Source organism: Prosopis cineraria, unplaced genomic scaffold, assembly GCF_029017545.1.
Source record: "Prosopis cineraria cultivar Desert tree isolate PC_DT_omini unplaced genomic scaffold, ASM2901754v1 PC2, whole genome shotgun sequence".
Lineage (NCBI taxonomy): Eukaryota > Viridiplantae > Streptophyta > Magnoliopsida > Fabales > Fabaceae > Prosopis > Prosopis cineraria.
Window position 1 is genome coordinate 4295554 of NW_026555333.1, and position 23304 is coordinate 4318857.

At 33.5% G+C, this 23304-nt stretch overlaps 1 protein-coding gene across 3 annotated transcripts; it reads left to right on the forward strand.

Annotated features, from left to right (window-relative positions):
• The first annotated feature begins 6865 nt into the window (after positions 1-6865).
• Positions 6866-23295, forward strand: LOC129302454 (isoamylase 3, chloroplastic). Of its 3 annotated transcripts, none has more exons than XM_054941357.1 (25): positions 6872-7232; positions 7693-7756; positions 7841-7909; positions 9228-9391; positions 9633-9726; positions 11073-11309; positions 12133-12237; positions 15024-15128; positions 15496-15630; positions 15719-15805; positions 16088-16139; positions 16824-16887; positions 17460-17559; positions 17838-17938; positions 18904-18955; positions 19140-19202; positions 20025-20114; positions 20192-20264; positions 20907-20986; positions 21275-21379; positions 21461-21559; positions 21657-21718; positions 22364-22472; positions 22785-22943; positions 23022-23295. In XM_054941357.1, the coding sequence occupies exons 1-24, from the start codon at positions 7102-7104 to the stop codon at positions 22896-22898; spliced, it is 2355 nt and encodes a 784-aa protein (XP_054797332.1). In that variant the 5' UTR covers positions 6872-7101; the 3' UTR covers positions 22899-22943; positions 23022-23295. The 3 variants fall into 3 exon arrangements, 2 of the variants coding, with proteins under 2 accessions (XP_054797332.1, XP_054797333.1); XM_054941358.1 differs by having other exon boundaries at positions 7164-7232; positions 7836-7909; XR_008591285.1 differs by lacking the exons at positions 22364-22472; positions 22785-22943; positions 23022-23295 and having other exon boundaries at positions 6866-7232; positions 21501-21559.
• Positions 23296-23304: the final 9 nt, after the last annotated feature.

The window sequence follows — 23304 nt, forward strand, 5'->3', positions numbered from 1 at the left end:
TGATTAATTTAGGAGAGCCTATGATTTCATGTCAGGGAGCATTAGAGGTTCGATTGTTAAATGATCATGTTAAAGTGAAATTGTGTGGAATTATTGTGAAAAGATGCACTTATCTTGTAAATTTGATATACTCAGTAATTACCTTAGTTTTGATACTTTATCATGGTTATTTATGATAATAAGCATTTCATGAACTATATTGGTTACTGAGATGTTTATCTCACCTCGTGGTTATATTTTACAGGTAAGGGCTTCGATAGGGGCAATTAAAGAATGAAAAGTGTTGTAGTATAGCTCTTTCCCTTTTCTCTTTTGGGTTTGTAACGAATATTTTCATTATATAATGCCAACTTAGGAACATGACATTATTTTAGAATATCACTTGTATGAATTTATGATAAGTGTGCATATCTTGGTTTAAGGATAATGTTGTGGATTAAATGTGTGTGCTTGGCCAAGTTACAATTGCAAATGACAAATTTGAAGTGATTTGTGTGCCAAAATGACTAATTGACATGTGTGTTAAAATTTAATCCACCCCTTGGTATTATTGTCAAATGAGAGTTGAGTGGTCATTTTGAATGTGATTATTTACTTGTGTGATATGAATGAATTGTCATGTTGTATATGGTCCATTTGAGGTGGTCAAGGTATCTCTGGAGCTAATAGCATTTAGTAGTGTGAGTTAGACACCTTTATATGTGTTTTGAGGTGAAAACAAATTATTTTAAATTTAGGCATCTATCTTTAAAATGAATGATTGTTTGAGTGTGAGACTGGTGCCATTAGCTAAAGGGCTCAAAGAGTTTCGTGCGGACACTTGAACTACTCAAATTGGACGTCGGAAGGCGAAACAGCGTGCTCTGAAAGTTCAGAGAGCTGTCTGCTATCATGACAGTAGATGCGTGCTGCAGTGCATGGTAGTTACACTGCGGCACAAATGGCCTTCGAGGGACTCGTCCCTCTGTGCCATCCGTTGCGATGGACGGGCCAGATTTTTAAAAGAATAGCTAATTTTAGCCTTTTTTGAAGGCTATTTGATTTCCATGCTTCCATATTTGCTTTTAATTAATTTTTAACTATGGTTTGAGCTCAAATACTATTTTAAAAGGGCTTTTCTTAGGATTCCATTATTTAACTAATTATCTTTTAAACCCTTGGGTTCTAATAACTTCTTTTTAGAATTTAACTATTCCAAGTTATTACAAAAGCATGTAAAAATATTATCCTAATAATGTCAAGGCGGACATTACAGCCCCTCTACAATTCCACATAAGAATCTTCATATTGACCAAGATTAGATCCAAAACCATTCCCTTCCCTTCCTTTAGGGAGAAGTGGTGTGCACTACTGAAAGGAGTGATAAATTTAACATGGATGGTGCTTTCAACTTTATTACAAGGGTAGTGTCATATAGTGGTGTGGCCAGAGACTTTGATGGCCACTTCATGGTTAGGCTTGCTTATAGGTTTGGCCGAGGTTTTGTTGTTGTCAGTGAACTGTATATGAGGCATCCTTTAGGGCATAGGCTGGCTTGGGAGATAAGGGGTTTTGAAAGTTAATGTGATTGCTCTAGATTGTTTATGTTATTTGGTTGTTGGGTGCTCTTGATGTTGAAGGATGTCTCTTATTAGAAGAGCCTTATGAATCAGTGTCTATACTAGAAGCACAAGGCAAGCGAAGTTTTCATAAGAATGAGCAAACTGAATGCTATGAAGCTTTTATTGGGATTTGGGATGCTCACTGGCAAATGGCTTGTGATAGATTTAAAAGTTAAAACCATCATAGATTGTATACTCACCTTTAGAATTACCTCCTTGAATTAACAAGCCCAATTGCTTAGTATACGGTATGATTTTATTTACAAGTTACTTTTAAGTTTTAACATATTTTTTTAGTACTAAGAAAAACTTTAAACATATTAACTTTATTTAAAATTTAATAAATTTTCAATTTCATCTCTATTAAATATATATACTTTTAATATTTTCGCTATCAAATATTTAATGGAAGATAAAAAAATTTGTTATAAAAATTTAATGATATAATTTATAAATAAGATTAAAAAGTTATTATCTTGCTATCTTATAAATGGGATTCAAGAAAGTATCATTTTAAGAGAGCCAGGGCCATTCCCCTTGTTCATGCTCGTCAAACAGGAAAGCGACGAAAGATTTGTTCATGAGATCTATCTACTTGGCACTTTCGAATTTGTGCATTAACCGAATATAGTAGTAGAGTTTTCCAACCACTCAGGACTTGTTTGTTTTCTGATTTTAATTTTTTTTATATTTTTTAAAATAAAAAATTTTAAAATTTATTTGAATAAATATTTTTCATTTAATTTTTTAAAAAAACAAAAATTGAAACAATTTCAAATTGTTTTCATTTTTTATTTAAAATACATTACATTTAATTATTAAAAATTATATTTATCTTGATTAAGTATTATTATTAATTATTATCATTAATTGTCTAATTGATTTTTTAATTTTCAGACTGTTTTTTAATAATCTCCGGTTTCCTCACTTTTTATTTTTTCATTATTATAAGATCGCTTATTATGTATCCCGTGGCCATATGACATCTAGCGCGAGACTAGAGACTAGAGACTTGTGAGATCTTTCTTGGTAGAAGATGAAGACACTCATCCGCTTGCCTTTTGGACGGACCCCACTTTTGTTGAAGGAAACGCAACTTTGGGCACGTTTGTTTTATGTTTTTAAAAATTGATTTTTGTTTTTTAAAATAAAAAAATTTAAAATTTTGTTTGTACCACTTGTTTTTTTATTTAATTGTTTCTAAAATTATTTTCATTTTTCATTTTTAAAAATAAAAAAAACAACTTCAAATTTTTCTTGTTTTTAAAATGCATTACATGTAATTATTAAAAATTATAGTTTTTTAATCTATTTCTGTTATTAATTACTATCATTAACTACTTATAATTATAATTATCAATTAATTTTTTAATTATAAAAATTTTTAAGTGATTTAACCAAACGAAATTTTATTTTATTTTTTTTAAAAATAATTTTAAAAACTATATTACAACATAATTTTTAAAAATAAAAAATAAAAATAAAAACTAAACATGCCCTTTGATTTCTAATACTTTTGTTGTAATTTTTTAAATCCTCACTTTTTTTTTAAGTATTCTGAATTTCTATAGCACCGTTCATAAAAGAATTTAAAATATTAAAAAAAATATAAAAATTTGACATATAAAAAAATATAACGATTTATAATAAAATTTAAATAAAATATAAAAATTTAAAATTATGTTTATCTTTTATTTTATATTCACCTCATCATTCACGTTCTTCTACTTCTAACTTATATATAATCACCATACTGCAAAGGAAATCACACACTATTTGTGGTTAGTTAAAAAGAATATTAATATTGTATGGCCCAAAATTCCAAAATACTCATCAAAGACCTCAGTTATCATTTACTAATATTTTAGAAAAAAGCTATATATTCCGTCAAAACGCTCTTACTTACAGACGACCTAGAAAGTTTAAAAAAATAATACAAAAAGAAAGTTTAAATAAACGAAGTTGAAACTATTGAAAGTTTAATTAGAATGATTATCAATCAAACATTTTTTCCCCCATGCATATTCCCTAATTTTCAGAATTTACAATTTAGAGTTTACGATTTTCAATTTAATTTTTAGAATTTTTAAACATACATGAATGTTTTGGTCATTAAATCTTCTTATATTGTAAAGTGTATCGGTGACAACTGTAGATGAACAGGTCCTTGAACAGTGTTTTTCCTTGTTTATCCTTGGTAAGTGGCAACCATATAGCTAATTTTTGAAAAAAATATAAAAGGCAGATCGCGGAACGCCGTAACAGTGTCGTTTCACTCATTATGTATCTGTTTAAAAATATCTTAGACAAAATTATATTTTGATCCTTTAATATTATGTCAGGTTTTATTTTGATTCATTAATCTTATTATTATTATAATTAATTTTTATTTTATCATATCATATATTCATATAATTTATAAAGTGCATACCATGTCAGTGTTTATAGTACATGATCGCACGGATGTTAAGTAAAATCAAATTAACCAAAGGTATTAAGAAAAAAAATCAATATGAACTTGCATATTTTTGCCATTTGATATTTTTTATCTTTATTTATAGTGATATTGCTTAATGTTTTTTTAATATTTGGTAATTATTTACATCTAATTTATTAGAAGCATGCATATATGTGTTCAAACATTTGCTTCATAGTGTTGATCATTAAAGGATAAAAAACTTTGTATCGTGGTACAAGAATTTTATATAATTGATTAACATTTAATTATGTTATATTGAACTGATTTTTTTTTATATATTCCTAAATGAGTTATAAATTAAAATAAACTGAAGAGAATATGAAACTGTTTTTAAAACATTTATTATCTACATGAGGAAAAGTCAATGTAACATGTGAAACGTTTTTTGAAAGAAATTTTTAACAGTTTATTTCAATAAAAAATTCTTAATAATATCAATGAAATGTAATAAGCCATTAATTTCAGTTTAAAAAAAATTAAGAAATAAAACTCATTGGAAACCATCGAGGTAAATTCCCTAAAATTACTAAATATATTTATTAAAATTAAAACAAAAGCTTCCTTTCATCATTTCGCATAAAGGAGGAAGACAAAAGATTTTTGAATTGTTGCCTATTCTACAACAGTTGTGAAAATTTTTCAAGAATAGTAAAAGACAACTTTTTCACACTTGCGAGCCAATTTTTTATGAATGATTCTCACAATAGCTTTTTTACTATGAAATTGCTATTTTTTTGAATTTTTAGGGACATCATTTGAATTATGAGGATGGTTAATTTTGTCGATAAAAGTTTCGCTGAATTACAACAGCCACGCTACAATGTCTAGATATCAGTTTCTATGGTCTACGTATTCAAATGTATGCAAGCACTTGACCCATTGAAGGTTGCTAGACTTAACTACATTCATAGGCACGGAGAGATGAACGAAATATGACTTCATGATAAATAGTAAATTTAAAAGAATATTAAAATGAAATACCATGGCAGTGTTTATAATACATGAATTTTTTTATAATAAGAGTTTATATGAAACCATAACAAAAATAAAAAAAAAAACATAAGTGTGAGACCATAGTAAAAAATGCTTATAAATATGAGACTCATAGAAAAAAAATCCACGAGATTGAATTTTGTTTAAATGTAAGAGATTTATCATTTGTTGATTGTATTTTGTATATGTATAAGATATTTAATTGTATATAACATATAAATTTAAATAATAAATTATAAAATAGGATATTTTATTATTTAAACTATTCAACTTATTCCTGTTTACTTTTATACATGAACAAATTTTAATCAATTCACCCTTTAAAAAATTAGTTAATCCTGAAAAGATTGAATTAAGATGTATTTGTAATTAACATTTTATTTTTCCCTCATTTAATGATACTATAAATCAATAGAGAGTAATTAAGAAAAGATATCATAAATACTTTTTTAAAATCACTGTTTTTCTTGTAAAAAAAAACAACAAACTATATGAAAATTTTGTTTATATTTAAAAATGAAGGAAATATATATAAAATTTGTCAATGGATTATGACATAACTATAGTGATTTGTTGAGATATATCAAATTTGAGTTTAATGATTGAAATAAATTCTATCACTTAATGAGTGTCACATATAATATAATAAATTGACTACAATTGTTCACTTTAAATTGACCATGTAAAATATTTTATCATACAATACTATCTATTTTTTTATTGTAAATGTAGTTGTAAATAGTAAATGTCTCACAAATTATAAAAATTCAAGTCTACGTCCATTGAAATTTAGGTCTACATGTACAAGATAATAAATTATAGAATAAAACAATTTTTTTATAAAATAAGTTGCTTATTTTTACATATAAGATGTATTTTTATTTTGTTATCTAGCACAATAAATTTGAAATTAGAATAGGCTGGTATTCATATATTTAATATCCATGGGGTGATGAAATTTAGAATAACGTAGATTGTTTATTTTTAATGGAATAATGAAATTTTAAATCCTTCAAATTTATTTAATTATTGATTTATTTTTTTAAATTTAATTTTTATCAATTTAATTTTTTTACGTTCTCTTAAATTGTCACTTTAATCTTTTAAAATAAATTTTTATCTACATTCAATTATACATGGGATAACAAATTTTATGATAAAACAAATTATTGTTTATTTCTATTTTCTAATCACAAATATGCTAGGAAAATAAAAATATATTTTTAATTTTTATTATTATAATTATTTATCTACAACCATATATACAACCATATATATAATTTCATTTCACAATTTCCATAAAATATTATTTTTATAAAATTATCAAATTAATATTTAACCATAATTTAACTTCTATTAATTTTTATAATTTGTTTGAATCAAAGAAAATGGTTGGGTGGTAGGATTTTAAATTTTAGTCACTTTAATTTTAAAAAAATAGAGAATTGTGGTTAGATAGTTTTTAATTGATTTTTTTTATTTTTTTTTCCTTTGATGTCCCTCAAATAAAATTTTATAACATATTAGTTCATTTTTTTAAAAAGAACTCTTTAAAATATGATCATTCTTTTCTTATTCACTTTAAGCAAAAAAAAAAAGAGATTTAATATTCCGCACGGTGTAAAAATCTAGTTTGACTTTTAAATGCTGCTAGTAATAATAGTAAAGAACTTGGCATTAATGCGTTCCCCTTTGTACGAGCCTCGCTCCGTCTTACGGTTCACGTAAGGCTTCTCTCGATTTCTCCTCTCTCTTAAATCACTCTACCGAATCACGTGGCAGACATGAATTGCCATTTTGATGCCACGGAAGCCTCTCTAGAAATCATAAAGCGTCGAAAATTTGCGTGCACGTCTTGTCGCGACGGGATCATATGTACCATTCCAATTTCTCCTTACAGTAACAACAAGCGCAATCCAGGTTCCTCACCCTCTGCCATCACACTCTCGCTCACTGCCTCCTCTCGCATTTGAGAATTCGCTTACAAACACGAACCTAATTCTTTATGCTCCCCGGAAAGTGTTAACGATGCTTTACCACCCATTGCTCTGCTGTTCCAGAGCTGCAATTCAGTGTGCACCTTTCGCTTCAGTTTCTTCCACTGGCGACCGCGGTGGGCCAAGTTCATCGGCAGGAAATTATTCTGGGCGTGCGGTGGGGTAATTTATTAATACTTGTTTTGATTTTTTGCTGTAATTTGATGTCAGTTTTCGTGGATCTACACCCGATGGATTGTTATTCAACTTCTGGAAAAGGCAGTGTAAAATGTGGTTCTTATATCCACGAAACAGAGGCATGCATGTTAGCATTTTAATCGAATAAAAGAATGCATTCTGGAGTTCTGTAATCTTAATTAACAGTTGGTTCGGGTTTGACAATATATACGCATCCGTTGTAAGACCTGGACTTTTAACGAATTTTATGAAAATTACTAATACTAATACGATTTGGTTCTTGGTAAGTGCAAGTGATTACTCTTGCTATCCAGATGATTTTGTCGGTAATTCTGCCGGTGATGTCCACTTATCCATTGAGTATTGTGTTTTTCTTTGATGCATTTACAAGATTAGTGAAACTTTTATTAGTTTATTAGATTTACAATTGTCTTAATTTTGGCAGGTTGAACTTTGGCAAGCAAGCATCGGGAAGGAAGTCAAACACCGGGCATAGAATTCTTAGTATGGTATGTCATCGACGTGCGCTAAGACACTCGAGAGACCTGTCAACACTATTGTAAATTTTGACTTAAAGTTTTGGCATAGGTTAGACAACGGACCGGGCCAAGGATAGTACAAGTAATGTTTACGGTCGTCATGCTCAGGAAGGTGTACTTGAGGTATCTGTTCCATTTGAGTTTGCGTGGTGTTGCATTTACTAATCTCTTGAATTTTGGGAAAAGAAAATGTGATCCTTGTTATAACACAGATGATTGTAGAACAGGTGGAGTAGTTACTGCGAAAAACAAAAAAAAATTTATAGGAGCTACGTGATGCAGCTCAATGGTATATATTTACTTGTCATCATGAAAGCAACAAATCAGGGCTGGTGTAACCAAATAGTAAAATTTGAATTTTAATCTGATTGTTCCTTGTAGGCTAGTATGAATATATGACCTTTGAAGTGATTGGAAATAGAGATGGAAGAAAATGTTGTAATGAATTATTTCTATCTTTCCATTTATACCCTAAAAAAAGGAACTATCTCTTTCTCTCACAAAAAAGGGGAAAGAAAGAGGGAAAATCACTCCAAGGTCCTTTTTAAGGATTTTAATTACTAAGAGATCTCGTGAAATGCACAAAATATTCTTAAGTCCCAAATCTTGTGCAATTTGGCAAAGGAAAATGATAACTTGAGTATGAGTTTAGTATCAAGTTGTCATTTTCCTTTGTCAAATTGTAATTACATAAGATTTGGGACTTGGCAGCAATTTGTACATTTTATGGGACTTTAAGGTAATTAAAATCCTTGTGTGAGACTTAGTAATTTTTCCGAAGAAAAATCACTGTCTCACGAGCTGCCTATCTCATTTCTTTTCAAGATTTTGGATTTGGATCTTTGTGCTGGAACCAACTTAGAAATAATTGCAACGATAACTGAAAATAGAGATGTTGTTACATTCAATATGTATGATAAGCAATATTTGCTTAAAAATTGTGAATAATGGTCAGCAGATTCAAAGAAAGAGCTCTTCCAACTTCAGGCTAGGGGAAAAAGAAGAAAGATAGGGATAGGGCCTTTCTTTTCCCAGGAGCATGTGTAGTCTGCTTATGTTGTTGGTGTTGTGTTATTCTCTTGAACTGGTTATTTTTGTTTATATTGTTGGCAATTATGACATATCATTGCCTACTGCTGTTTTTGTTCCCAAAACAACAGCTTGAGCTGTCTTTACTAGTCAAATTTTATTTACAATCTTTTCCTTGTTTCTGAGTTTCTAGATTTTCTAAAGGGATATAAATTTGATATATCATGTGTAGCATATCTATAATTTAAAACTTTTAAAAATAATACTGTGCTGCATCTTGTCTATGACTACATCTTTTTATCCTTTTCAATTCCGTTCAATGGCAAACTGCACATCTGTTGTAAATGATATCTTTGTTCTTCAAGTCAGGTGTTTAATGATAGAAATCCATATAATCTTATTGCAATTGCAGGAAGAGGCTTCTCAAGTGCCAAAGACCAGACCATCATGGAAGATTTTCCCTGGCCAAGCATATCCATTGGGTGTATCAGAAGTTGAAAATGGGATAAATTTTTCTATTTTTTCGCAGCATGCCACTGCTGTAACACTTTGCTTAGTCCTTCCTGAAAATGAAAGGTGAATCTGTATGTCTTGTTTATTTTCTATTTTTGCACATGAGTGTTTTTTGTCTTGCAAGTGATGCTTTGTTGACTGTAACATTGCCTGCACTTCTGTGCAACAAAACCTTACAGTTGCTTTCTTGACTTCACTCGCCACCCCCCCCAAAAAAAGCAATAGTCTGGGTTTATTTATCCCTCAACTTTTCTGATCTCCCTTAGTTTTGCTCATTTTTCTTTTGTTGGTCCAAATTCTTCAGGGGAAGTAGTGCCACACTGGATGGTGGCATGGAAGAACTGGCTTTGGATCCCCATTTGAACAAAACGGGGGACATTTGGCACATATGTATTGAGGTACTCTTGCTATTAGATTGCCTAACATTCTGCCTTGCCTTGGTCTTTAGTTGAGATTGCACCAGATTGCATCCATCTCACTTGTTCTCTAACTTCACAAATACAAAACCTGTGTGAATATTGTAGTGGCCTTCCCACTTGGAAGTTGAAAAAGGCTTTTTAGAGTCTGGATAAATTTTGTATATCCTTTGTGAATGTTTGTCTCTGACATTTCTCACTAAACTGACAAATATGAAATTTATTTAAGGCAAAACATAACTTTGGGTTTCTATACTTTACTTGCCTTTTGTTATAGGTCCCTATACTTTTTTCCCGATATTCTAGATCCTTACACTTTAGTTTTTTGGTGTTCTAGGTTCCTCCATGAATAATGTGTAGGGACCTTGAAGGAACCTAGAACACCGAAAAAAAGTGCAGGGACCTATAGTAAAACACGTGCAAAGTGCAGGGATCCAAAGTTATGTTTTTTGTTTATTTAATGTATATTGTGCTGTAATTAAAGTATTTGCATTGATCGACATAGCATGCTATTTGAATGTTCAAGATGGATTGGTTGCCTTTATTGCCAAAGTGGTGTTGCACTTTATTAATTGGAATTTGTCAATTTAATTGGAATAGATTTTTCTAATCTGATGCGGTTGTACTATATGTCTATGCAGGTGAAGGTTTCAATATCAGATATGATGCACTTGTTGGCCCTGTCTGATTTTTATTGGAACCTTATAGACATTAACCGTATGGATGAGAATTTTCATGAAGGAGGAAATACCCTGTTGAGAGATGAAAACATTTTTCAATAGATTCGATAGGCACTTGGTGAATTTGCTTTTGTTCTGGGGTCAGTTAACTTAGTTGATCTTGAATTTGTGAACTCTTACGGGTTTTGTGATTATTAAAAGGTGTTTGTTAAATGTTAATAGGTACTTCTTTGAACTATGTATGTTTGATTCCTGCATCTTTCAGTTTTCATGAGAGTCATCCATAAATATTTGATTCCTGCCTCTTTCGGTTTTCATGAGAGTCATCCATACTGCTATAATATTGAACTAATCTGTGTTGGAACAATTTCGAATTGATTTATGTTTGTATTGTATATGCTTATATTGTTGCAGGGAAGTCATCTGATACGAATATATAGCTCAAACTGTTTATGTTATCTGTTACAATTTTTTTCATTGGCTTCTAAATGTTTAATGCGTATGCGTATCTTGTTATTTCTTTTCCTTCTATTTTATTTACACTATTAATGCTCAGACGCTTATATCATCCATGAAGCAGCAGCAGTATTTTAACATATAATGAAGCAGCAGTAGTATTTTAACATATTTTTCCACTTTGACTTACAGGATCTTCCACGGAGCAATGTTCTTTACGGTTATCGTGTAGATGGTCCTCAAGACTGGGGGAAAGGGCATCGATTTGACAACAGCATTGTGCTTGTTGATCCTTATGCAAAGCTAATTGACGGTCGGCGATATTTTGGGGATACTAGCATGAAGTTGTCTAAATTTCTTGGCACATATAATTTTGACAGCTTGCCTTTTGATTGGGGAGAAAACTACAGGCTTCCAAATATTCCTGAGGTAGTTTTCCTGTGATACGAAACCTATTCTAATGCCTTCTGAATACTAAACTACAGAATGGAGATGGAGTGCTGGAACTGATTCTGAAATGTATTTATCACCTTTAACAAAAGTAGTTACCTCACTGAAACTGATAGAGACTTTGGTAGGAACACCAAAAGGCACTGATATGGATACCCTTGATAAATAATGCAGTCTTTAGACCCAAGAGTTGCAAAGCCCCCCCTCTCCCCACCAAAAAAAAAGCACCTCACACAAAGTCACTGCGACAAAGAGTAAAGCACAAAAATAGTAATAAGAATACAAACACAACCAGAGAGCACAAGTACAAGTACCAGCTTTTGACACTCCAACCGTCTGACAAGATTTCCTTTGCCAAATTTCTCATCTTCCCTGCTCTCAGTTTCTTCCTTTAAATACTTCCTTCCAACTACTCTCAATCAATCGCCCACTGCATCATGGCTTCCCCCGTTTTTTTTTTTTTTTAAAACTCTCGTCTTCCTGGTTTTCCTTTGTGGACCTACCAGTGGTCCTACTTCCATCTCCCGTTTTTTCTCCCTCTTCTTTCCTATTACTTATTTTGGCTGCGGGATTAGGTGTACAAATGCCATCATCCTGCTTGTATGATATGTTCGCTCATGAGTGATAACTATCATGAGATTCCCCCTAGAGCGTGGTTGAGTGTGGTTGTGGATACATCCATCTCTCTCATTTTCTATCTACTCAATATGATTTTACAGATGAAGTCAAGTGGTTTTCATTTGTGTAGTTTGGCTGATAATCTGACTCCATATTTCATGGCTTTGGCTGTCTGCTTATGCAGAAAGATCTTGTTATATATGAAATGAATGTTCGTGCGTTTACAATTGATGAATCTAGTGAGTTGGATCTTGACAGTCGTGGCAGCTATCTTGGTGTTATTGAGAAGGTAAAAATTATTCTTTTGTGATCAATCAAAAATCATATTTTAGCCTATGGCCTCTGAAATTTTCTTTAATGCCTGTGATAGTAACTGAATAACTTAAGAATGGAACTAGGACTGGCATGGGAGTGAGGATACATATTTTATTAGGGAGATAAGTGAATATTAAACATGTGTGACCCCCTTTGCATGGAGAGGACTAAACTCCTAGTACATAATCAGATTTCAGAAGAAAATCTTCAACTAGTCTAATCTGATATTTATACTAAACATCCTAATCGACCAAATAGAAGTAAATTAATTAATGGCACAGAGAGAGAGAGAGAGAGAGAGAGAGAGATTCTGTTGCCAATAACTTGCCCAAAAGTATAAATGACTTCCCTAACAGTAGGGTAGACTTGGATCGCTACCTCTTCACTGATAAGCGATCACTGCTATACCCCCATTTTTCATCCTTTTAGAATGTATTTGGATTGGGGTTCTATCAATGCACCCCTCCTGAAGAGAATCCTTGTCCTCAAGGCTGATAGAAGGAAACTATTTAGATGACAAATCATTATTTTCCCTGCTTACTTCTTCAATAGGACATTCCTGCCACTAGACTAGGAGTGCAAGAGCACTCCAAAATCATGTATCTAGCCATGAGCAAGTATTTTGGCAGGTTTCTAGCTGTAATTCCCATTTTGCATTGATTGGAAGTATAGCAGGGAGCATGGATGGAATTTGACCCCAAGCATGGTGTCATAAAAATACATGGAAGATAGGCTGTTTCCTTAATGTGGTTGGTGGCTCTTGCTCATAAGAAACTGGTCCTTCTCTTCAAACAATTTTGTATGGGCCAAAAAAATGGGGAGAAAGGTTTTCAAACCATTGTTTACCCAACTAATGCTGTCTGTGTGAAGGAAGACAACTTAACCTACTTGAAGAGAAACCTCTTGGCTTTTAGATCAAATGAAAGCTAGTGTTAGAATACCACCAAATAGACTTCAATTATTTTTTTTTTCTTTAGGTCTATTGAAGTGCAGTAATTAAATATAGACGGAAAACTGCAAAAAAAATTATAAACATGGTCAGATACAAGGGTTTAAATAATGGATTAATTCAGGTTTTGCTTCCAAACTGTTGAAGGAAAACCCTTAGTGAATTTACTCGTTTGGCCAAAAATAATGGATCCCTTGCCCGATAGGATCTGATTTTGAAATGTTTTAGTTAGAAGGGTGCAAAAAAATTAGTGAGAGTCTGTTTGTCAAATCACAATCATGCATATGTTTAGCTCTAGAATACCAAAGATGGGGAGGATCTTCCAAATTGCTGCGTGGCTGGCTATGTGATACTACTGCCTGGCATCCCAATTCTTCTACGCCACTCAATGTGTGTGACTTTGTGTATTAAAATATGAGAGTGAATAATATATAAGAGAGTGGCAGTAAAAAAAGGTGGCAAGTTTAACTTTCTTAGATTTACAAAAGATGAGAGCCTTTTCGTTTAATTGTACACAGTATTCTGAAAAGGAAAGAAGGTAACAGATTTTGCTGTCAGATGGCATAATGTGATATTCTTGTGTTTAATATGTTAGATAGAGCTTGTAAAAGTTTGTGAACCTCATAGTCCCTACATACTGCATTGCTGCTGTGTTTTGACAAGAGACTTTACATGTTCATGATTTTTTATAGTAGATAGTGTTTGTAACAGCCCTCCGCTCACCCCGCCTACCCGAGGTCTTTTGCGGCGCTGGACACTCTCCCCCCAGGCCCCACAACAGGGCGACCCCACCCCTTACGGTGAGCATCAGGAGACAAAGGCTTCCCCGCAGTAGTGTGCGGATTATTCCCCTTGCGGAGAGCCTCCCCAGGTTCGATCCTCCAACCTCTCCTACATAACAAAGTTGAGGCTGAACCTGGTATGGTACCAGGTTCAGCCTCAACTTTGTTATGTAGGAGAGGTTGGAGGATCGAACCTGGGGAGGCTCTCCGCAAGGGGAATAATCCGCACACTACTGCGGGGAAGCCTTTGTCTCCTGATGCTCACCGTAAGGGGTGGGGTCGCCCTGTTGTGGGGCCTGGGGGAGAGTGTCCAGCGCCGCAAAAGACCTCGGGTAGGCGGGGTGAGCGGAGGGCTGTTACAGTGTTCTTGCTGTTTATGATGACATCTTTTTTTAAATAATTAAAGCAAGAAAGCCTGTTTACCCAAAACAAAGAAAGAAAGAAAGCCTTAATCCTCCAAAACTTCGCCACCACTTCACATAATTATGGTGTCATCATGGAAAATGGAGTTGGAGTTTGTATACAATCTTTCAAAGATTACTGTTGGGACTTGTACACTGCTTTAGATTTATACTTTGTGTGTGTAGGGAAAACATATTATTGAAAATTTGATTTTAGATATCTGAGAGCTACCAGGTGATATTTGGCAACAAAATTGAATTGGGGTAAAAGACTCAGAAGGCATGTAAACTTCAACATTCTGTATTTCTACAATTCTGCTTGTTATTCGGTGACTAAAATTAGTCCCTTATTCTTATGATGTATAAGCTCTAAGAAGGAAGGGGGCATGGGCTTTTGACTGTTATCTGTTTCTGCTGGTATAGGCAGAATCAAGTCTTGCTGAAAAGTGCTTCTGCTTAAACTATCTATTAATCGAAATTCCTTTATTATTCTCTTACTGGTCAAAGAAGTCTGTCATCTTTATTACTTAGAATTTTAGAAAATAAAACTTTTAATTCTGACTTTCTTTTGACTTAGTCTTGTCATGTTTTTTTCTTATTTTCATTTATTCTATTACTCATTTGAAAGATCCCACACCTTCTGGAGCTTGGCATCAATGCAGTGGAGTTGCTCCCTGTCTTCGAATTTGATGAGTTAGAATTTCAGAAGCGTCCAAACCGGAGAGATCACATGGTATGTCCGAGAAGTGTTATGTACTGTGTTATAAGGCGTCCCATAATAACTCGTTATTTTGTACTCTGTATGTTTGTTATCTTAAATACATCATTATGTACAATTTATTTCATTTGGATACTAGGGCAATAATCATGCATTTTATGGTATGAAATTTACACTAGTTATCTTAAGGCTGAATAATTCTAATGCTATCATTTATTTCTCTTTTCATGATATCAATTAGCACGTGGAGAGTTAAGCAGACATTTCTAGTGTATTAATGTTATTCGGCTTTCTATTTGAAGATGGCATTATATGTAACACTGAATTCTTGAATGCCCTTAAATGTACTGAAATTTAGTTTTTTCGTCATTTTTTTTTCAAGATCAATACATGGGGTTATTCAACAATAAATTTTTTTGCTCCAATGAGTCGCTATGCTAGTGCTGGTGGAGGACCAGTTAAAGCTTCCTGGGAGTTCAAGCAAATGGTTAAAGCTTTACATTCTGCTGGCATAGAGGTGACATGAGTACTCAAACTCCAGTGAGGAGTGGGAACATATTTTATATTCTGGCTTTTAACTCACAGTGGAGTTTATTTATACGCAGGTTATTTTGGATGTCGTCTACAATCACACTAATGAGGCTGATGATGCAAACCCATATACAACCTCATTCCGTGGAATAGATAATAAGGTGATATTTGACTTGAATTCCTGTGGTTGACTGAGTATGTTATCTACATTTGGATTCTTACCATATGGCCTGGCTATATTTGTATAAACTATAAAGTAGTATGTCTTAGAAATCAATATAGTATTAGTTTCCGTGTGAGTTTTTCATCCAAGAAGTTGCCCCTCTAGAAAAGTTTAATAGTCTATGATTGTTTTTGTGATATAGATCATTGAAAAAGTTTGTTCTTCCTGTATTCGAACCATCTCTATTTTCTTCTGACATATCAGCATATCTATTTTACAGGTTTATTACATGCTGGACAATGATGGACAATTGCTGAACTTCTCAGGATGTGGTATTTCAACATTTATTTTAGTCTTCAAGAAGTTTCCTTTACAACTTTGTTCAAGTTTATGTGCAATCTATTTCACCTTTTTGGAGTCCTTTGTCATCAAACCATGAACTCAAGGTCTAGCTGGATAAATTTCACATCAGAATCCCATGTTTCTGATGTGGGACTGAAGTCCCTTCCTTGTAAATGGTTTCTAACACAGAATGACAATATAAAGCAAACTGCTAGATTCTTAGGAACCAATGTAAAGTGCACCATGGTATGATGATGCCAATCAAATGGTATTAATTCTTTCTTTGATGTTTAAAGGGTAAAGAATATATTCTAACTTCAACCTATTCTGGTATTCAAAGGGTCAAGGTATATTCTAACTTCAACTTATTCTGGGACATACGGATATGTATATGTAACAGTATGTCTTAATATGGAATTCTACATTTGCAATGAAAATATACTTTGAAGTTCCTGAGACTTGCATACCACTTTATTTGTAATTTTTACAGAACATATCTACCAGATCCAATAAATAGATTGATACGTTCTATGATAGGTTGTAATTTGCAGACTTTCTTTGTGCACTGTTCAGAATATATTAAAGTCACTCTTTTGATCTAACAAAGATTCAGTTTACTGATCTCAGTATGCGAAGTTCTCTCTTTTGAACTTTGAAGTAATTGTTTATCGCAGGAAATTCATTGAACTGTAATCATCCTGTGGTTATGGAATTCATTCTTGACAGCCTTAGACACTGGTATGAACTACTTGGATTGAATCCATTATGGATATGGTTGCCAATGACATATATCATGAGTTATCTTATGAATTTCATACAATTCCTTATTCTTCTTAATATTACAGACTTGGTATACTTAGAATTTATGATATTCTGGTCTTTTAAAATTTTAGTTTTAGATACTCATAAAGCTTAAAGTTATCTATATCTACCTTGTTTTTTAAATATATTTCTTGTTTACATAGTTGATGGTGTAGGCTATTATGTTTCAATGTGGTCACTTTCATAATCATCTTTGGGGACCTGATCATGTTTGACAGCCCAGCACACTAGCTTTACTGCTGTTAGTTTTGTTACACAACTAGTCTTTCATGAGGGTGCATAAATTACTGACAATTCCATAATAACCTGATATAACATGAGCAACTCTAAATTCTATGGAAGCACTCTGCTATCTTGTGATTTATATATTAATTTTTTTTTCTTTTTGGTTTTTTTATACATTTATTTTTTTCCTGTTTTATCATTGAGTAGCTTATTCACATCAAGAAGATTGTGATTGCTAATTAATACCATTTACATTATTGTAGGGTCACTGAATATCATGTAGATGGGTTTCGGTTTGACCTTGCTAGTGTCCTTTGTCGAGGAATTGATGGTTCCCCCCTTAACGCTCCCCCACTTATCAAGGTAACATGCACAGCACGTTTTGCTGCAAATAATTTGCTGAGGCGTCAGCTTGAGATTTAATGATAGTGATTAAGTAGTTCTACCCTTAACACGAAAATTGTGAGCAATCACTTGAATGTTCGGCGCATATGTGCACATAATCAAGTGCAACTTCACAGCATCTTCATGCTTACCTGAAAATGGGAACTAGGAACGTAATTCACCATTTTTTATTTGTTAAACATCTTGAGGATATAAATTTTTTGTTAAGTATACTAATCTTATCACTACTTGTCCAGGCAATTGCCAAAGATGCAATTTTATCAAGATGCAAAATTATTTCAGAACCTTGGGACTGTGGAGGTCTCTATCTTGTTGGAAGTTTCCCAAATTGGGATCGGTACTTCTTGTTTAATCTCTTGTTTATGTTTATTTTATTTGATATTGTTATATTACCACACAATTCGAAAAAGCACACATTTCTGGACATAAAAGACTTTTATAGAAGTTAGTTGCTAATTTGAACTGTACTATTGAATTCATAGTGTTACCCATTGTTATGTGGGCTCTAATAGAGGCTGAGGAGGTTGGTTAGTTAGGGGATTAGTATAAAGATGGGATATGTGAGTGTAAGACGTTTTTGACGTGTAATACCCCTTTATGTGTTACTGTGCATCAACTGGTCATCCTCAGCATCACTTCAACCTCGCCTACAGAACCATTTGTGGTTAGCATCACCAACTTCACAGCCATGTCCTCCATGAAAAAAACTTCAGAACCATTTGTGGTTAGCATCACCAACTTCACAGCCATGTCCTCCATGAAAAAAACTTCAAGTTACAGGCTGCTTAAATTCATCCTCGTGTGTAAACGTCTCTAAACAAGTGCAACTACAATAATCACCACATGGAGCTCCGCCCTTTGCTCAAGATATCCAAGGTGTTTGTGTGAATTAGTTTCTGGCACTGTCCTTTGCATTGGATTTCTGTTGACACTGGATGTCTGGAAAACCAGCTTTGGTACTGATTCGTACATAGTAGAACATAAAGGGGTTTTATTCACTTGCCAGACACTTATTACGCTCTCATCCCCTATTCATACCAATCTCCTAACTAACCAACCTCCTTAACAGCTATTAAACCGTGCTTAACACATACTTGGGGAACTTGAAGTTTATAATGGATAGGTTGGCTGCAGCTTCTGGTGATCTGCAGTACACTGGTAGTTAAACCTCGAAATCTACTTCTAAACCGCATCTATATGTTTTTATTACAATGGAAACGATGCTTTAAATAGCATAATTTCTGTGATGGATCTCATAAACTGCATATGTTTTTATTTAATTTAACTTTGTCTTTGATAAAGGTGGGCTGAATGGAATGGGAAATATCGTGATGACATACGCAGATTTATCAAGGTAATTCTAAGAGGAAGCACTTACCTAATTTGTTTCAGTTGGTTATGTAGCATTATTTGCAAATAGTAGCCTGTGGTCACATCCAGGTTGCTTATGATTTCATTCGGATCCGTTGAGAAGAGCAAGATACAATTCTTGTATCTTTTACTCCTGATTAGTTCTTTTTCCCCATGATATAATCTAGGGTGACTCTGGTATGAAGGGGAGCTTTGCAACTCGTGTTGCTGGATCTTCTGACCTTTACAAAGTGAGCATAAATATTTACGCATTTTATGCATGTAATTTCTATTTGTTTGATCCCCTGCTTTTTTTCCCCTGGGTTCTGGATGAGATTGTTATGCTGTCGATCCATTGTGCTAGAATACTAGGTAAAATGAGTTTTCAGTATTCTCAATTTACAATATATGCCACAAATATATGATTTTTAGTAGAAAAAATTTAATAAAAAAGAAGTCAATGCATCAATGGAGGACAGTCCTCTAAAACCAGAAACCACAAAAAATTGGCTATCATAAATGTGTCAAGGACAGCTTTTTCTGGAACTTATTGTGGGGCATAATCACAAGGCACTTTTCTAGATGTTGAAACCAGATAATATTTTTCCTGTAAAACTAAATTGGACCAAATTTAGTACTTCCAATTAATTGTATTACTGAATAAATACTAGTCGTCATCATAGTACCATCAAACTCTTGTAGCTCCAGCATCTGAAAGCTTGTGGTTGATTTTGAGAAAATTATTATTATTTTGGTAGATTTAGACTCTGAATCACCTAATTTATTGGTTCAGTTGTCAATGTAGTTAAGTCATCTTTAAATTTCTTTTCTTTTTTTAATTTTCTGACTCTTTTCTTCATTACTTTCTAGTACTTTGAGATTGAGCTTCTTTCTATTGAAGCGGTAGACAAATATCAATTTCTACCACCTACATTGATTTATTGAACTCGTGAATTTAAAATTTGTAACAGCTGAAGTTCACTTTCCAATTTTTGCGAAGGTCTGTGTTGAGATGTTTAGACGACTAATTCTATGGTAACAGTTTTGTTTGTTTTCATTCATTTATTTTACAGGTGAACAAACGCAAGCCTTATCATAGTATTAACTTTGTTACTGCTCATGACGGTTTCACCTTGCATGATCTTGTTTCATACAATTTCAAGGTACTTAATTCTGTTGCTCAGTTTGTCATTGATCTCTAGAACCTACTATCTCCTTGAATTGATTATTGGTTTTATAGCACAATGAAGCCAATGGGGAAGGTGGAAATGATGGAAGCAATGATAATTTTAGCTGGAACTGTGGTTTTGAAGGTAGGGTCCAAATTTTAATGCTTTATCTGTTTCTTAGTAATTCTATTCCGTGTTCAGCAATACCCAGTTCCGGGGGTGGGGGGCGCGCGTGCAGGGGAACACTCATCAATTTGTAAATATATTCAAGGCCATGGGGGATCTGAATGTCAGGAAAGTGCAGTTATTGCTCAAGACAGAAATTTGCTCTCCTACCGTGTGACTTACAAGCATCGTATCTCAGCACCACAACATTATCCGATAATGTTATTCAAAAGTGATTTGATATGATAATCCGTTCCTAGAAAATGCTTCAAAAATAAAGCGTTGCAGTTTGAAATTTTCATTGCAGCATTGATGACTTTAGAAACCAACCATGTTACAGACTTTGCTGGAGCAAACTCATTGATAGTCTAAGTAATATATATATATATATATATATTTCTAGACGAGTCTGAGAAGTAGGCCATGTCTGCTTCCTTCCTCTTTGGAATTGGCTTCTTGGCAGTGTGGACATTGTAACCTGAACCCTTGTGAAAAAGTTCAGGACATTAATAACCTGCAAATAGTACTAAGGTCCCTTTACCAAGGGTTGTAATGCTTTCAGTCAAATAACTGAGCCTATCTTTTACTCAACTATTTGGCTTAACTTTATATATGTGACAGGGGAAACTGACAATGCTACTACAAAGGCTTTACGATCACGGCAAATGAAAAATTTCCATTTGGCATTAATGATATCTCAGGTATATATTTGAAAAGCATTGTTGCATGCTTTCAATATTTTGTCAGAATATAAACTATTTTGGATTCTTCTACTCAACTTTTACTGACTTTCACCAGTTGATTACATTTTTTTTTAAAACCTGCAGTATGTATTTAGTTTACTTTGTATTACTGTATAGCATTTCTATTTGCATTATTTTGTTTCTTATAAAAGAACATAGAAGATGCTGCTGCATGATATCACTTGTTTGCATGCTGCTGCGGGTTGAACCAGATCTGTGATTTCAGTTTTGTAATAAAATGACCAGGGTACACCAATGATGCTAATGGGAGATGAGTATGGCCATACTCGTTATGGAAATAATAATTCCTATGGGCATGATACTGCTATTAACCATTTCCTCTGGAGACAGGTGAGGTTATAACGAGTATAACTTTCATGTTGACAACTTCCCTGAGATAATTGTTGATAGCATGGTCTATATGCTCAATAGTTGAAAGCACGGAAGAGTGATCACTTCAGGTTTTTCTCAGAGACGATAAAATTCCGGCGTGGGCATAGTGTATTCAATCATGAAAATTTTCTTGGCAAGGTAATCTCTTGCTTTAAATTTTAGTACAGTAACCACAGATGTTTATGCAAAATATTTGTCACCATTTGTTCTCATGGAGCAATCACAATTTATGCAGAATGATGTAACATGGCATGAAGACAAATGGCACGATTCTGGCAGCAAGTTTCTTGCATTTACGTAAGAATCGTATCACATCTGTATAGTGGGAATTGAAATTAGAACATCATCTCACTTTTCTAATGTTTTCTGGGTGATAATTTGCAATATTTGGTCATAGAGATCTGCTTATAGCATAACAAGAGGCGACAGCATAATAGCATCCTGTCCTTATAGCATAATAGCATAACTCTTGAGCCATATAAGTACGATTTCATTCTTGAATAATGTTCTATCAGCAGACGATGCTTTTCATTTATATGATCCCTACCACTAACTTAAGCATTGTCAACTTCCACGATTATAACTGTTCAGCCAGCTATAACTTATCAGCGCAAAAAGAAATAATAAGAAAAAAGCCAACTACAGCTTGAAGTAACATTTTTTTCCATGAACCTCGGACTTTCTGTTCCCAGTCTAAGATCTGCCATTTTTTTGAAATGGATTTAGACTTCATTACGATTTTTTCATGAGAAAACAAACTTCTCCATAAAGGATTTTTGCAACATCGACAAGATCATGTCATTGCAAACAAGACATGTTAGTTGATTGATGTGCAACTGCTGGATCTCAATATACTAACAAGCAAAGGTTTGATTGGCCTGATGACAGACAAAATCAACATTTTTCTTCGAAGGACTTACGAAGACTTTACCTGTGATGCAGGCTTCATGACAAAGGTGGCGGAGACATCTATCTGGCATTTAATGCACATGACTTTTTTGTTAAAGCCATGTTGCCCCCAGCTCCAGCAAAGAGGAGTTGGTTTCGTGTGGTTAGTTCTTCCTCCTTTTGGCATGAATCCAAATTTGACTTATTTTCACCTAATTCCCAGAAGCATAACCTCAGTTATTAAAATTATTATAATTCTCCACGGACCACTGGGCACTGGCCACCCTTTGAGGTTTGGCCAAATTCCCCTTTAAGAAAATGCGTGTAATAGTGCATTTTCCCACACCATAAAGAGATTAAAACTCCATGGCGGTTGTTTTAGTTTGAAAAAAGAATTTATTCAGTTTCATTTGTGAGAAAATTTTCTTTCCGGTTCTCTGTGGTTTTAATCAGAATTCTGGCTCGCTACATGCAGGTGGACACTAATCTCAAATCTCCGGATGACTTTGTCCTCGATGGTGTCCCTGGCTTAGGAAACAGCTACAATGTAGCTCCATACTCCTCCATTCTTCTTGAAGCCAAGTCTTGATTGCTCAGTCTTTTCAACCGCATGAATACCGGAAAGCAGCTTTAGGTTAGTTATTCCATATACCTCGAGAAAGTTTGCGCTTGGGTTAGCAACGCCTGATGCTGTATCTTAACCCTTGTGTAGATATACCAAGCAGAAGAAAACTATATGCGTGCAAAACCTATATCGCCCTTTTGAGGGGATTAATGTCTGATCGTTCCAAGAATCCAACAGGACAACTTGGATGTAACTGGTGCAGAAATAGGCGTGACTGAGCACGGTTGATTTTAGCATACTATAACAGAGGCATTTGGACATGTATATAATATGAATTTGAGTTCATAATTAATTAATTTTAGGATGTAATAAGAATGTTTGGATATATTTTTATAGAACTATGGATTTAATGGATTTTCAATTTTGCTTC

Bases quoted from the DNA above. Each gene is read 5' to 3' on its own strand.
- LOC129302454 (XM_054941357.1), top strand. From the start codon at position 7,102: ATGCTTTACCACCCATTGCTCTGCTGTTCCAGAGCTGCAATTCAGTGT. The intron at 17,939-18,903 runs GTACTTCTTGTT...TCTTTGATAAAG, and splicing joins AGTTTCCCAAATTGGGATCG to GTGGGCTGAATGGAATGGGA. The intron at 20,987-21,274 runs GTATATATTTGA...TAAAATGACCAG, and splicing joins TGGCATTAATGATATCTCAG to GGTACACCAATGATGCTAAT.